Source organism: Eptatretus burgeri, chromosome 11 (genome assembly GCF_056783735.1).
Source record: "Eptatretus burgeri isolate ZD-2024b chromosome 11, Ebu_testis_v1, whole genome shotgun sequence".
Lineage (NCBI taxonomy): Eukaryota > Metazoa > Chordata > Myxini > Myxiniformes > Myxinidae > Eptatretus > Eptatretus burgeri.
In genome coordinates this window covers 92749426-92765645 of record NC_140971.1, presented here as the reverse complement: position 1 = coordinate 92765645, position 16220 = coordinate 92749426, and the positions used below count along the sequence as shown (strand labels likewise).

The following is a 16220-nucleotide window of genomic DNA, read 5'->3' as shown; positions in this document are numbered from 1 at the left end:
CTTCAAATGTCACCACAGCCGACTATGCTTGTGAGAAGGCCGAATGCCTCAATTCTGTGTTTGCTTCAAAATCTTGCGTCCCTAACCCCTCTCCCTCTGTACCCATCCTTCCCAGTTGTACCAAATTGCCCCTGAATTCTGTCTTGTGCATCTGAAAAGGTGGAAAGGTTTCTGAGAACCCTCGACTCTGACTCTTCAACTGGACCGGACGGCATCAGCTTATGTACGTGTCCTAACAACCTGCTCTGTTGCTCTTGCGCTTCCTCTCTCTGCCCTTTTCATGCCATCATTTAACAGGTCATCTTTCATATGCTTGGAAATCGGCCACCATCACCGCATTGCATAAAAAGCTGCAAAAACGGATCCTCTCCCTCAACTACCAACCAATTAGCTTGCTTCCAATCATCAGCAAGGTCATGGAAAACATCATCACAGTTGACATAAATCATTCCTTTTCTCCAACAGCCTCATCTCAGATCATCAATTTGGATTCAGACCTGGTCACTCCACCTTTGACATGCTGCTTCTATTCTCCAAACAATGGTGGAGGCCCTCAATATCAGACATGAGATCAGTGCCGTCTCTCTGGACATATCTCGTGCTTTTGATCCAGTCCGGCCGGCATCCTGCCTTGCTCTCCAAACTGTTTGCCTATGCAATCCAAAGCCAACTCCATGCTTGGATTATTGTCGTCCTCCACTCTCGTAGACAACGTGTGGCTCTCAACGGAACCCTTTAATCTCCTCTCTCCCTGTCAAGGCTGGAGTACCCTCAGGCAGTGTTCTAGGCCCCATCTTATTCCTCATCTTTATCAATGATTTCACTGACTCTGGAAAATCCTCTATCTCTTTGCTGACAACCCCACTCTGCTGTGACTTCCCTCATCATTCTGACAAACAGTAAACACAATGACATTAGACACAGGTGGTGGCCATTCAGCCCATCATGTCTGCGCCACATGAACATCACCTTAATTTATCAATAGATCAAAATTGTTTTTTAAAATTTAATTTAAGTGGTTTTTCTTGTAGTTTTTGTATTTTTTTTTCCAGGGGAGAGGGTATGGGCTTGGGTAAAAAAACACCAAACATCAACCACACAACACCCCTTGACGTGACCCCCACCAACAGCACTCCGTACATGTACACAATCACCCATCAATGCTCAAACTACCTAAAGGTCCTGTCAGCATCTCTATACCCCTCTATGTCCATAACTTCCAGGTACCTATCAAATTCTAATTTAAACTTATCTACTGTTTCTGCTGCAACTACCTTTCCAGGGAGACCATTCCATGCATGACCTACTCTCTGAGTAAAAGTCCCCTTCCTTGCTACCGTCTTAACTCTCCTCTTCACTCTCAAGCTACGGCCCCTTGTCCTATCACTGTCTACTCTGTTGAATAATTCATATGCACTTATTTTATCTATACCTTTCATTATACCCTCTCTGCTATCCACCTTACCACCAAGCTTGGTGTTATCTACAAATTTGGAAAGCTTGTCCTTCATCCCACTATTCAAATTGTTGATGTAAATAATGAATAGTAATGGTCCGAGTACTGATCCCTGAGGTACCCCACTACTTACATCCTCCCACTCACAGCCACTCTTTGCTTCCGACCACTAAGCCAGTTTGAAATCCAATTATCTACCTGACCAGCCACTCCACAAGCCATAACTTTGGCTAACAACCTCCGATGTGGTACCTTATCAAATACCTTTTTAAAGTCTAGATATACTATGTCCACTGCCTTTTCCTCATCCACCCAATCAGACACTGCTTCATTGAACTCCAAAAGATTTGTTAAACAGGAACTATCTTTGGTAAACCCATGCTGACTACCTTTAATTAGTTTGTATTTATTTCAATGGTTCCTCATCTGGTCCTCAATTAATATCTCCAACAGCTTCCCCACAACTGAAGTCAAGCTAACAGGTCTATTAGTTTCCCAATTCTTCTCTGGATCCTTTCTTAAATAATGACGTTACATTTGCTACTCTCCAATCCTCCGGTACCTGTCCTGACTCCAGGGAACTATTGAAAATATCCATTAACATCTCGTTTACCTGTTCAGCCACCTCCATCAATACTCTCTGGTGCATATTATCTGGACTCGGAGCCTTATCTTCTCTGAGATTGCCTCGCTGTTCCTTTACTTCCTCCACTTCAACCTGGATCTTCTGTAAAAGCCCTTCCTTCACCTCCTTGATAAATACTCTCAGCTATTGGCAATTCTCCTGACTGTTCTTGTGTAAAAGTTGAAGAAAAATACCTGTTTAATAAGCCTGCCATCTCACTTTCATCAATAACCACTCTCTCGGTGCTATTCCTCAATGGGCCCACACTGGTCCTCACCTGTTCTTTTCCCCTGATATATTAAAGAAAGCCTTGTTATTATGTTTAATATTATTAGCCATGTCCTTCTCATACTCTCTTTTGGCTTGCCGAGTTATTTTCTTAACTTGCCTCTGTTTACTTCGATAGTGATATCAATCTAACACCAGTCCTGTTATTTTATACCTAATAAATACCTTCTGCTTCTCCTTAATAGTGTTCCTTATCTCACTGCTCAAATAGCCTGGTCTCTTTCTGCTTCTAGTTTTATACCTCATTGGAATGTACTTACTCTGCACTCCACACATTTGCTCCTTGAATGTTTCCCATTTCTCTGATGCTGATTGTCCTGTTGTTAGTGTCTCCCAATGTACATCACCCAATTCTCTCCTAATACCCTCAAGGTTTTCCTCCTGAAATCTAATAGCCTTACCCTACTATCCTGAACTCTAACCCTTAACAGAATATTTGCACACACAATGTTGTGGTCAATTGATCTGAAATGCTCCTCAACTTCCACCTCCTCCACCATATTACTTAAAAGGAGGTCTAACACTGCACTCCTCCTCATGGGCTTATCTACAAACTGGGTTAAAAAGCAATCCTGGAATAAATCTAGGAAATCCTCATCCGCTCTGCCCTTTCCCTGGCAAGTTAAAATCCTCCAAAATCAATACTCTTCCCTTACTACATGCCCTTTTGAATTCTTCATGTACTCCTCCACCCAGAACCTTATAAAAGCATCCTACCAGTATCTTACTGTTTTTACAATCTCTAATCTCTACCCATACAGAATCCTCAACATTTATTCCTTCTTAAATGCCACCCCTTTCTCTTGCTACAATGCTGTCCTTTACCCAGATTGCTACTTTTCTTCCTATTCTCTCCTTCCTATCACACCGATACACCTTGTCGCCTTCTAATCCTGTCCTTTAGTTACTCTCCTCCTTAAACCATGTCTCACTGCAACTATATCGTACTCCTCGTTATCTACTTTGGCTTCAAGCTCTTCCATCTTATTATTTAAACTTCTGGTATTGTTATAGAATATATTTAACTTTTCCCTTCCTGAAATTATATTTTTTGTTATTTCTTTTAGCCTAGCCTTGCTCATGACAATAGCAGCAGCCTCTTTCTTCTCTCTCCTTCGACCATGCCAAAATCACAAACTGGTCAAACACAATTTTGCTTATGTATCCATGTCGTCCACCCTTTGCTGTTGTCCCTTAACCCTCGTCATTACCTGCAATCTTCTTTGCCAATCTCCTTCTACTTTCTCCCTCCACCCTGCTGTTGGTGTTTCCCCTTTCTCATTGCCGTTCCCTTTGTTATATTGTGTCCTGATTACCTCTGCCACCGAAGGTGGAAGATGTTATGTTATCACCCCTGTCTGTCTGTCTCTGTGTGCATTATATCTCAAAAAGTTGTTGACAGATTCGCATGAAACTTGGTGGGCAGGTTGGGTATGTGACCCCGACAAATTGATTCAATTTTGGTGAAGATCCGGATATGGATACGAGAATTATTTGATTTTTAAAAAAGTGATTCTTCACCATTGGGAGAGAGGGCCAAAAACGATGATATTTCACAGTATTTCAAAAAATGTATTGATTGGGCCTGATATGTTGTCGTAGATCAGGCATTGCGGGGTTGGAGGTATGTGCTACCACAAAGGCTGCGGTCCTCAAGTGTCAGCTCCTTATTTTCTTTTTCGTATAATACTTATACCAGGGCTCAACATTAACGGGTGACCAGGTGCCTAATTTTAGCACTCAAATTTTACAAGTGATTGGTTTTTGGACGCCTGGTCGTGCACCCTCAAAATCTCATAACGAACATCAATTTTGACCCCAAATTTACGATCGCCGTGATCGGAGCGACAAGGTTTTTGAAACCCACTTTGTCCGATGAAATGTCGCCAAATTTAGAGGTGTGTATATATTATTAATAATTCTCAAATATACCACACTCGCGTGTAGTCTGCGGGGAAAGGGAGTGAGCTGGCCACACCTGACGTTTATCAAGATTGGGGGAGGGAATTTTTTATTTATTTAATCTTCACAAAAGACACCGTGGGATCTTTAACATACACCAACTAATGCCAGCAGACGGGACACTAGTTTAACATGCACCTGAGGGACGGCACACACATTGATGAATCGCCCCAACCGTAAAACTTCCTCATGACTTGCACATGTATGTATGTATATATTGTTGTGGGAATGACTTCTGGGAGATAACTTTGCACAGGATAAGGCAGTTATCTTGCATGTTGAATGTATTAAAATAAGTGAGTGCCTTTTCTAGTTTTAAATGAAACTCGACATCAAGCGACGTTGAACGAAATGCCTCCGCCCACGTTAAATCTCTGCTTGCTCTAACTTTGACCTGAAACTTCAAGACCCATTTGACCTCAATATCTAATCTATGCATATGTATAATGGTACATGTACTTAGTTTACTTCAAATGCTGACCTCAATAAATTTTTTTACCTGGCATGACCTCTGACCTTTGACCTTTGACCCCTTGATCCCTTGATGCCTAAAAGGTTCCACACTTTCCATGGGAACACAGTGAGTGTAAATAGGTGTCGCACGATCCGATACGACCTCAAACAAGGAGATTTGGCCCTTTAGTGCCGTTGCACTCTCCCATTTAATTTTTTTGCTCCAGCTTTAAAAATCAATCTTCTTGATGTTCTGTTGCTCGGGGGTCAGCCATTGGGTAAAAGGTTTCATATGGCTTAACCCTAACTGGCTTTGAACTGAGACAAGCAAACAAAAATAATCTGCAGAGTCTGCTATCCCTGGAGTGCAAGGCAGACAATGTTTGAAAAGTGCATCATATTACATGGAATCTCATAATCTTTACAATAAAAAGTTTGCATTTTATGCCCAATGTAACTTTATGGTATGTTGCAGGGATCAGTTGATAAGGATGGCAGTAATGGAATCGATTGATTGGGCATGGGCCTGTGGAAAAGGTGAGCTTTGCCTGCAGGTGTGGGGACTGTTTAATAATTAATTGGCTGTTTATAATCCTGGGAATGATTTTTTTTTTTTTCTAAATCAGACTTTGCATCATGTTGGATTGCCAAGTTTGCTTATTAGCAGCCCATGTAGTCTTGTGTATGGTATGCCAACCTTGCACCGAGGATGATATGAAAGGATGTCAAAGCACCGGAGGGCAATTTATATTCTTTCCTTTCGCGGTTAAGGCTGTACATTGAACACTGGCTTCAAGCAATTCATCAATAACACCCCTACCTGATTGATTGATTTAAATGTGTTCTTTCTTTTCCGAACAGACCCTTCCACCCAGTTGCTTGTATTCTTGGATTTCCAGTCCCTGGCCACATTTCCACCTTCGCATGAGCTGCGTGTTTTGCCCTGCGAGGTGGCAGCTGTGGCATACACTCTCCGTGAAGGAATTTCTCAGAAATTTCACAGCTTCATTAATCCTGGTCAGTCACGTGACCCGGCCCCTGTAATGTTTTACGTCCCTCATGCCTGTGATGTATTGATTTAAAGGTCTTGTGTCGAAGAAAATGAGTTTTCTTTTCGAGTAGGTTTGAGGAGTTGTAACACAAATCGGGCACACATGTGCAAACAAATACATACGAGACGACATGACACTTTTCCAGACAAACACAGATGCTGAGTTTGGGGGCATATTGGGCAATAGGGGGCAATTGAGGAGACATTTCCTCCTCCGCATTGATTCCAAATGATGGGGTTTATCCATGCTCTATCCTTTTTAAGTGATGAGCATCAAGCAAGGAAGCATCACGTCGCTCGTACCATTTATCAAAAAAAGTGTCTTGCATGACCCGGCCAGCGTCAGAATCGAACCGCCGACCTCCCAGACTTGTGTTGATCAGTCTTACATGGTGGTGAGGAGGTTTGTGGAAAATTTCTCACAAATCTCACAGTACAGAGAAGTTTAGTTGTGATTATGATTCCAGAGAAAGACGGGATGATAGAGAGGGGGATGATGATTATTTTTGAACATTTATACTATTGTCATTTACCTCTTTCTTTTCTTTTTCCAACCTCTCCCTCTCCCTCTAGGGAAAATTCCTTTGGGATATCGATATTTGTGCAAATCCACAAGTAAGCTTGCCATTCTTTTGAGTTATTTTATTATTTTTAGTTCCCCCCCCCCCCACGGGTTATACTTCCATATCTTATTTACAGCTTCTTCATTTCCCTCGATTTTTCCCCCCCCCCCCCACTTTCCCCCTGATATTTTTGCTCTTTCCATTTTATGCAAACTTGGCTATCAACTACATTCCGTCCCCGATATTAGAGGCTATTTAATTCCTATTTTGTTTGTGCCCAGGTGAATTTACACACAAGCTACCACTGGATGGTCCTGCTGAAGGGATCGGTGATCCTGGCCTTGTAGCAAATGACTTGTTGGATTTCATCAAGAAGAGCACAGGAACTCCATACCTCGTTTTTTGTCACGTAAGTGAAATAATTCTTCAAAGGATATTTGTTTGAGAGATGCGTTGCTTGTTTTACTCATTCAGGGCAATGATCAGTGTCGGTAGGGGACATTGAGCCACCTTCCTCAGATGACCAAAAAGCTGAAACTGTGCAACTGTTAAACTTGAACCAAGAGATGTATTGATATTGTTACGGCTGTGGAAATTCGAAATACACCATAAGGGGTCCTTAGATCAGTTATGACGTTAAGTTCATGTGTAGTTAGTCCACACCTGTTGTTTAGGGGGAATATGTGTGATTCATCTGGGCTTGCGATGCTTTGAGTTAGCCATTTTTCTTTCTTTATCGTTATTTTGGACCATTAGGCTGCCAACAACTCAAACACCATCACCTTCGCCTCTTTACCTCCACAACTCAATCCCGCAAACATCGCTTCACCGCCATTCCCAAACGACGCCCGCCAACAACCAAACCACCACACCAAACCCCCCACCACCTTCGCCTTTCTCCTTCCACAACCATCAAGCACACCACCAGTCAACACCGAACGTAGTGCTGTCCAGGGCCCGTTCGGTAATTCTTGCCGAACGCGTCAAGCCACGAGTGCACATGGATGTCCTTTCGGGAGAGGAAAACGGATAAGGAAGACTTCACGCCCCTTTTCTTCCACCCAATGACTGAGCATCGGGAGGCATGGCCCCGCCTCCGAACCCGCTGTGAATGCGTTCCTTTTAGGAGAGGAAAACGGATCAGGAAGGCTTCACGCCCCTTTTCTTTCATCCAATGACTGACCATCGGGTGGAATGGCCCCGCCTCCGAACCCACTGTGAATGCGTTCCTTTTAGGAGAGGAAAATGGATCAGGAGAGGCTCACGCCCCTTTTTCTCCGTCCAATGGACGAGCGTCGGGCGGTGTGGCCCCGCCTCCAAGTGCGTTTTGATCCGTGAATCTGCATACAAGCTCGTCCCCCGGTCTATAAAGACTCGAGGACAATGCAGCTCGGGTGTGGAGAAAGGGGTGCAGAAAGTGGCGCAAGTCGGAAATCGTGGAGTGTGAGAGGTTGTCATTGCGGGGATCGGACGGCGAAGGGGACGGAGCTCGGAGTGGAGGTCAAGGGACGAGTCGCGGAGTGGAGCAGGGACGCAGAAGAGGGCTCGTGGGCGAGAGTTCGCCGGAGTCGATGCAGTCCCGGGACCCCGCTGGCGGGACGGAGCATCCGCCATTCCCCTCTCCCGACCCCGAGCATCAACAATTCCCCCCCCCCATCCGCGCTGAGATAGCGCCTGTAACCCCGTCCGCTCCCCGCCCAAACCGTGGTGTCAACCGACCAACGCATGCCTGGAGGAGCTCACCGACCATACCAGGCGCACGGAGTCAAGCGCGTTACGCGGACATTGCGGCCAGCCTGCCATCGCGCCACGAGGGTGCGGGTAAGACCCCTTCGGTCTCGTGGACCTTGCCAATCACCCAGGTCCCACGTTCATTTGGTCCACGGACCTGTCTGCCTCCTTGCCATTGAGGGTGGTTTGTGTTTTCTTTGCTTTTGGTGTAAATGTGTGTGTGTGTGGTGCCAGTCTATTAAGTTAACCCGTATAAGTGCTTGTACATTGCGTTATTCGGTAGTAACTCTGCGTATTGTTCTTGCTTTGACTGTTATATGTGCATTACTGTATGGCTGTGAATACGTGCTTGTCTGAGTGTGAATAAAAGTGCTTGTCAAATTGTTTCCCGTTTCGTTGCATCCTTTCCTTCGGTTGAAAGTTCCATCTTGCATCACGTAAGGGATTTGGTAGTGGGTGGAGACACCCAATAAATAATCTGAACCGTTGAGGTCGACGATAACTCCGCTCGGTTATCCCTGCAGCACGGAACGAGCCGCTTAAGCGGTTCGTGTCCGAAGTCGACCTGCGGCGTGGTACAACTCCTCGGTACGCTACCCGCGCGGCTACTTTGGTATATCGCCATTCGGCGATTCACCCTATTTCGCGCTGGTAGAATGCAGACTGGGTTGTGGTGAGGTTAAACCCCCACCCGTGCCTAGCTCCTGGCGGTAGTTCCAAGAGGATCACGACTGAATTGTCCGTCCCGATGGGCGACGCGTCGCGATTAGAGTCACTTGGCCGATCGCATGCCAGGCGGGCGAAATTCGTAATACTGGTGTCCGGGAGTGAGATTCGAATCCACCCCGTCTCCAACTAAATTCACGGGAATCGGACCAGGGGTGAGTGGAGCGACCCTCGATTCCCACCAAATTCGAGCACATTAAATTTAATCCCTTAGGAGAAATAAGATGGAGTCTCAAGGCGAGCGGGAGCCAGGGGTATTAGAGATGATGTAGAATTGGTATGTATATGTAGATATATGGATGTAGATGTCGAACAGCATGGCCCAGGATGAAATCCCCGAGCAGGAAATGTTTATTGTGCAGGAACATTTTCTCCCCCAACCAAACCCAGAGCCCGAAATGGGTGCGGCAGCGGCTGCGGTGTATGACACCTCCCCTCCCCCTCTCCGCCAAAACCCCCCGATCCTGGCCGAATCGGCTTAGCCGAGTGCACCTGACATGGCCCATCTATGTGCCATGCTGGCAGGATTAAACAACAAGATGGACGCGAATATGCAACAAATGCAAAACGAAATGAAGGTGAATTTAATGGGAGGTAATGGGTGAAGAGGTGACCGAGTTGGCGGAGACACTCGGGGTAGAGGGTGAATCGGACGGGGTTAAGGACGAGCACACACACACGGAGCTAGTGGAGGACGATGAGAGGGAGCTCGGGGAATGTCTCGAGACCCGGTGCGAGCAGCTGGATAGCCTCCTTCGGGAACGGAGGGAGACGCTATGCTCCCTTGAAGCTGATCAAGACCAGGTGGGTCCGGTCAAGCTTCGCAGAGTTGAGGGGGCGAGTACTGTGGACGGGTGCACGAGGAGCTTGGGGGGTATAGAGGCCCCGGAACCCCTTGTGGTAACAGAGACCACGCGAATCCCCAGCGTGATTGTCCCGGTGTGTGTGGCGAAATGTGTGCTGCAATGCGCACATAGCGTGGGTGCAAGGGCGTGTGTGAGAGCGACCGGGTGGGTGACAGAGACCCCGTGTGTGGATGAGACCCCAGGTATGAGTGACACCCATTGTGGGAGTGAAACCCCGCGTGTGAGTGGTGTGGTTGCAAGTGTGCCGAAGTGCGTGCCTCCCAGCACGCCGTGTGTGGATAAGGTACGGTGTGTGAGTGGAACCACGTGTGCAAGGGAAATGGCATGCGTGAGTGAACGGCCGAGTGCAAGGGAGACCGTGTGTGTGTGAGAGAGTGGTATGTAAGGGAGATGACGGTGGTCATGAGCGAACATGCAGCCGCGTCTCCCGGTGTGAGTGTAATGTGGTGTGTGAGCGTCGTAACACGCAGGTGTGCGTGGGTTGAATGGAGACGACGACGGCGACAGAGGGACAAAGGCCGGGTAGCGGCCGTAGCTGCATTGGGAACCGCGCCGGGTTTACCCAGCAGCGAGCGCGAGGTCCGTGCTGTCGTACGCACGAGGCCGCCACGTGCGCGCTTGTGGGAGTGAAACCCGGTCCGTAAACGCCAGCGGTGGATGTTGCCGATCCCGTGGACGGATAAAGGTTAGGCTGGTTGACGGTTTTGCACCGGATGGGTTCTCCACGCGAGCGTGTGTGTGAAGCTCCGAAGGGCAGAGCACATGTGTTCACGTGGGGAACCCCTCAACGCAAGGCTTGTTGTTTTTTTTAATGCGCTGGGTGACGTCATGGGTGCACGTAGGGTTGGAATCCGGCAGGAGGGTGAATCCCTGACGGGTGGTACCGTCCAAGAGGGAAGAGGTGTGTGAACAGCTGCCATGACGTCACGTAAAAGAGCGCAGGTTGCGAGTTGCCGCGCTGGTGCTGCGCGAGGAAAAAAAAAAGTTGAGCAAAGCAGGCCTCGCTTTCGGGTGAACAGGATTCCCGGGCAAGGGGTGGAAGACCCCCTGGCCAGGGCGCAGGATGGAACTAGTTAGGGGGAAGGGTTAGTGATAGTGAGACCGGCTTCATGGGCAGGGGTAAGTCCTTATGGGGCCCGTGGAATGGATTAGGTAGAGGGATTTTAGGTCAGATTTAGGATGGGAAATGGATTTGGAGACAGACACAGACAGTGAGTGTGTAGAGGGGGCGTAGCTTAGCTACATAGTGTTAAAAGGAACGTGCTATCTAGTAAGGGACGACATGGGAGTACGAGTTAATTAGGGGAAGTAGTGAGCAGGATGGCAGTGATCAGCGATGGAGTGTGACTTGAAATGCGGAAACGAAACGATGTTGAGTGAGTGAGGCCAGTGAGCCTGTGGGTATGGAGTGAATGTGGAATGCTTGGTGCAATGAGTGATTGGGGGGAGGAGTGACTCCCGCCCAAGGGACCCCGGGGTCAGTGTAGAGTGAGTTAGCTGGGTTAGCCAAATTGACAAAATGGAGGACGTTTTGCTGTTGGTGGGAATGTAGGCTCGAAACCCGTTTGGAGGGGTGCAGGAACCCTGTTGATGGGCTGGGAGCGTGGCTGCGAATGGTGAGTATCGCTGACTGGGTACACCGGGCTAGTCGGCCGTGGTAGGCCAAGGGCCCATGGGGGGCCGGGATAGCGTAGTGGGCACGGATGCGCCCGCATGATGCAGGGGCCTAGGGCACCATTGGCCGTGTGGGCAGTGTCGTGGGCACGGGTGACCCTCTGAAAGGGGCCCGGGAAGCCAGCCTGCCACGTGAGCGTTTCAGGGAAGTCGCCATGGAGGGCACTCCCCGGTGTTTAGGGAGCTGGTAGGCTCTGAGGCAGTGTAGTGCCCAGGGGTGCCATCGTTGGGGAATCGGCAGAGGGTAGTTCCTGCCAAGGGAGCCACGCGTCCCAGCCGTGAGACCGTGTGAGGGCACGGGAAGAAAATTGGAGGGCATGGCCCGGAATTTGTGAGGACACCAACACAGGCGATGGGAATCTTGGTTGTTAGAACCGATAGTTTAAGCGAGAGGCGCTTGTTGAAAGCCCCAGGGTAGTTCAAAAGTTAAATGGTTAGGGTAGACAGGAAGTGTACCCATCCTCACCATCCATCCCTTCGCTCTCGTTGTGGGCCGCTGGACCCTCTTTGGGTAAAGATCGCTGAAGTCTGAGGAGGCCATCTTGAGGCTTGAGTTGGGCCTCGAAACAGGACGCTAGCTCTCCCTTTTTCCCGTCCAGGAAGGGAACGTAGGGGTTGGGAGTAGGCTTGGACACGATAGGTTAGCCGAACAAAGGCGTTAAAGGGGGTTAGGGGACTAATTCATAGTGGGGGAAATAAAAGTGAAAATACAAACAAAAACAAAAAATAAGTTGGGGCTAAAATTGTTTTTACAAATTAAGGGGGGTGGGTATGGACAGAGACAGGCAAAGGCGATAGGTTGGGAGGGAGACAGTCAGGTAGGTCCAAGCCCGCCTTCCGAGTGGCCAACACCACCGCACTCCCTTCACCAACCTCCATTTCAAGCAAGGTGCCGGCCAACTTCATCTGCTGGCTGTTTACTGCAAGGTCTGTGCCAGTCAGCTTCAGTGCCGGCTGCATTTGCTACAGCGGCCCTGTTTTGCCTTGCCTTGCATGCTCCCTTTGCCATCCATGCCTCCTGCCCTCGTCATCTTTTGCCCCCGTTCTGTTTTGCATCCCCCCCCCCCTTGTTCATTGCCATGTGCGCCAGGATCGTCGCAAGTTTGCGAGGACTGCCCTGTTGGCAGCTACAACATGGGCCTGCAGTGGTGGCCCGTGCACCGTGTTTGCGTCCATCCATCCATCCATTAATCCATCCATCCGTTGTGTTCATTGCGTGTGCCCCTTGAGCTGGCACGGAGACTGCGTTGCGCAGCTCATGCGCTGTTGCGTTCATTGCGTGTGCCACTTGAGCTGGCACGGAGACTGCATTTGCGCAGCTCATGCGCCGTTGTTCACTGCGTCCCTGTAAAAAAAAAAAAAGGGGGAGGCCTTGGACTGCGCTTCAGCAGCCTGGCTCCCTGCTAACTCTTGTTTTCTCCGCAGAGTCCATTGATCCTGGGCCATGGAATCGTGTAAATTATAAGGTTAAGGTGTTAAGTTGTGTATTGTATATGAGTGCGCCCCTGCATGCAAGTCTTAGCTCCGGCAATTTATTTAAGTCGTCCGTATGAGTGGGTTTCTTAAGTTAGTTACTCAGCCTGTAGGTTATTTATTTTGGGGACACGAATACCATGAATGTCGCACTCAGGGATCCGAAGGTAAATCGTACCAGGGGAGAACCACACATGATGGCACACGAAAATTCGACGACTCGGGACGAGTCTGTAAAAAGGGGAGGGGGTAGTGTTACGGCTGTGGAAATTCGCAATACACCATAAAGGGTCCTTAGATCAGTTATGACGCTAAGTTCATGTGGAGTTAGTCCACACCTGTTGTTTAGGGGGAATATGTGTGATTCATCTGGGCTGCGACGCTTTGAGTTAGCCATTTTTCTTTCTCTATCGTTATTTTGGACCATTAGGCCACCAACAACTCAAACACCACCACCTTCGCCTCTTTACCTCCACAACTCCATCCCCCAAACGACGCCCGCCAACAACCAAACCACCACAGCAAACCCCCCACCACCTTCGCCTTTCTCCTTCCACAACCATCAACCACACCACCAGTCAACACCGAACGTCGTGCTGTCCAGGGCCCGTTCGGTAATTCTTGCAGAACGCGTCAAGCTACGAGTGCACATGGATGTCCTTTTGGGAGAGGAAAACGGATCAGGAAGGCTTCACGCCCCTTTTCTTCCATCCAATGACTGAGCATCGGGTGGCATGGCCCCGCCTCCGAACCCGCTGTGAATGCGTTCCTTTTAGGAGAGGAAAACGGATCAGGAGAGGCTCATGCCCCTTTTTCTCCGTCCAATGGGCGAGCGTCGGGTGGTGTGGCCCCGCCTCCGAACCCGCTGTGAATGCGTTCCTTTTAGGAGAGGAAAACGGATCAGGAGAGGCTCACGCCCCTTTTTCTCCGTCCAATGAGCGAGCGTCGGGCGGTGTGGCCCCGCCTCCAAGCGCGTTTTGATCCGCGAATCTGCATACAAGCTCCTCCCCAGCCTATAAAGACACGAGGACAACGCAGCTCGGGTGTGGAGAAAGGGGTGCAGAAAGTGGCACTCGTCGATTAAAGACTGAGGTCGACGTGGGGTGCAGAAAGTGGCGCAAGTCGGAGGTCGTGGAGTCTGAGAGTTGTCGTTGCGGGGTTCGGACGACGAAGGAGACGGAGCTCGGAGTGGAGGTCAAGGGACGAGTCGCGGAGTGGAGCAGGGACGCAGAAGAGGGCTCAGGGGCAAGAGTTCGCCGGAGTCGGTGCGGTCCCGGGACCCCGCTCGCGGGACGGAGCATCCGCCATTCCCCTCTCCCGACCCCGAGCATCAACAATTTCCCCCCCCCCATCCGCGCTGAGATGGCGCCGGCAACCCCGTCCGCTCCCCGCCCCAACCGTAGTGTCGACTGACCAACACCTGCCTGCGCAACGCACGCCTAGAGGAGCCCACCGACCATACCAGGGGCACGGAGTCGAGCACGTTACGCGGATATTGCGGCTAGCCCACCATCGCGCCATGAGGGCGCGGGTAAGACCCTTCGGTCTCGTGGACCTGGCCGATCACCCAGCTCCCACGTTCATTTGGTCCACGGGCCTGTCTGCCTCCTTGCCTGTGAAGGTGGCTTGTGTTTTCTTTGCTTTTGGTGTAAATGTGTGTGTGTGGTGCCAGTCTATTAAGTAAACCAGTATAAGTGCTTGTACATTGCGTTATTCGGTAGTAACTCTGCGTATTGTTCTTGCTTTGACTGTTATATGTGCATTACTGTATGGCTGTGAATACGCGCTTGTCTGAGTGTGAATAAATGTGCTTGTCCAATTGTTTCCCGTTTCGTTGTGTCCTTTCCTTCGGTTGAAAGTTCCATCTTGCATCACGTAAGGGAGGGTGTAGACACCCAATAAATAATCTGAACCGTCGAGGTCGACGATAACTCCGCTCGGTTATCCCTGCAGCACGGAACGAGCCGCTTAAGCGGTTCGTGTCCGAAGTCGACCTGCGGCGTGGTACAACTCCTCGGTACGCTACCCGCGCGGCTACTTAGGTATATCGGCATTCGGCGATTCACCCTATTTCGCGTGGGTAGAATGCGGACTGGGTTGTGGTGGTTAAACCCCCACCCATGACTAGCTCCTGGCGCTAGTTCCAAGACGGTCACGACTGAATTGTCTGTTCCGGTGGGCGATGCGACGGGATTAGAGTTACGTGGCCGATCTCACGCCGGGCGGGCGAAATTCGTAACAATATTAAATGATTATATAATGTCACTGTGCTTTGCAAAACAAAAATGTATGGCAGTTATTAAGGAACCAAATGCAGGAAGTCCTCAATTTATGTTTGAGATGCATTCTTGAAAACCTGAGTTTAAACCGTGAAAGTGTAAATTAAAAACGTCCCCCCCCCTCCCCCTTGGCATAATGTTAAAAACTGAGGGTGCATTTCTGGGCAGCAATTTGTGGTCATCCCAAGCTCACTAAATTGAATACTAAAGACATATGAACCATATAAGTTCATACAAAACATCATTATATTGTTGCGAATTCGCACACGCCAGCATGCGATCGACCGCGTGTAGCCAAAAGCGGCCACCTCGCCCACCGGAACGGACAATTCAGTCGTGACCCTCCGGGAACTACCGCCCGGAGCCAGTCACGGGTGGGGGGTTTAACCTCACCACGATCGTGCCAATTACCCACCTGCGCAGGAGAGGGTTGTTTGCCAAACTCGACCTACTTCAGTACCTGTGCAGGTAGTTAACCGGGCGATCGTACCTCGCCGCAGGTCAGCCTAGGACACGAACCGCTTAAGCGGTCCGTTCCATGCTACAGTGATAACCAACCGGTGTTATCGCTGACCTCGACGGACGTGATTATTTATTGGGTGTCTAAACCCCACTGCCAATCCTTTACGTGATGCAGGATGGAGAGTCAATAAAAAGGAGACTAAGCAACGTGGGAACAATTGAACAAACACATTTAATGCACACTCAGACAAGCACAGCAGGCACATATTCAATTACAATAATAATACAAGGCAAGTAAATGAAAGGCACGTATACACAATCACAGCAATAACAATAAAACAAGAGATATTCCGACTAAAGACCGACCGGCACACGGCAACACTTCAAACTATACTACTTCGTCAGACAGGCGCAACCCACAGACATTCACCCAAAAACCCCAAGGAAAGAGAAAGTTGCGACTTCCCTGAATGCGTCGTCCAGCGTTGCGTTCTCGACCTCGAATCCGAGCCTCCCCCGATGTGGTCTGTGGCTTGCACCTCGTGCATTCACGTGTAGCCGCTCAACGCCACGAACGGGTCTTCCGGCACTATCTCACCGCGGATTATGGG

At 49.2% G+C, this 16220-nt stretch overlaps 1 protein-coding gene across 3 annotated transcripts in view; it reads left to right on the top strand.

The window, feature by feature from the left end:
* Positions 1-16220, top strand: part of MAEL (maelstrom spermatogenic transposon silencer) — an 88716-nt gene that overhangs the window by 12910 nt on the left and 59586 nt on the right. For all 3 annotated transcript variants that reach the window (XM_085847424.1, XM_085847425.1, XM_085847426.1), the window contains exons 2-5: positions 5260-5321; positions 5646-5801; positions 6409-6450; positions 6680-6807. In XM_085847424.1, the coding sequence (XP_085703550.1) occupies positions 5276-5321; positions 5646-5801; positions 6409-6450; positions 6680-6807 (372 nt within the window). In that variant the 5' untranslated portion in view covers positions 5260-5275. The remainder of the gene's footprint in view (positions 1-5259; positions 5322-5645; positions 5802-6408; positions 6451-6679; positions 6808-16220) is intronic.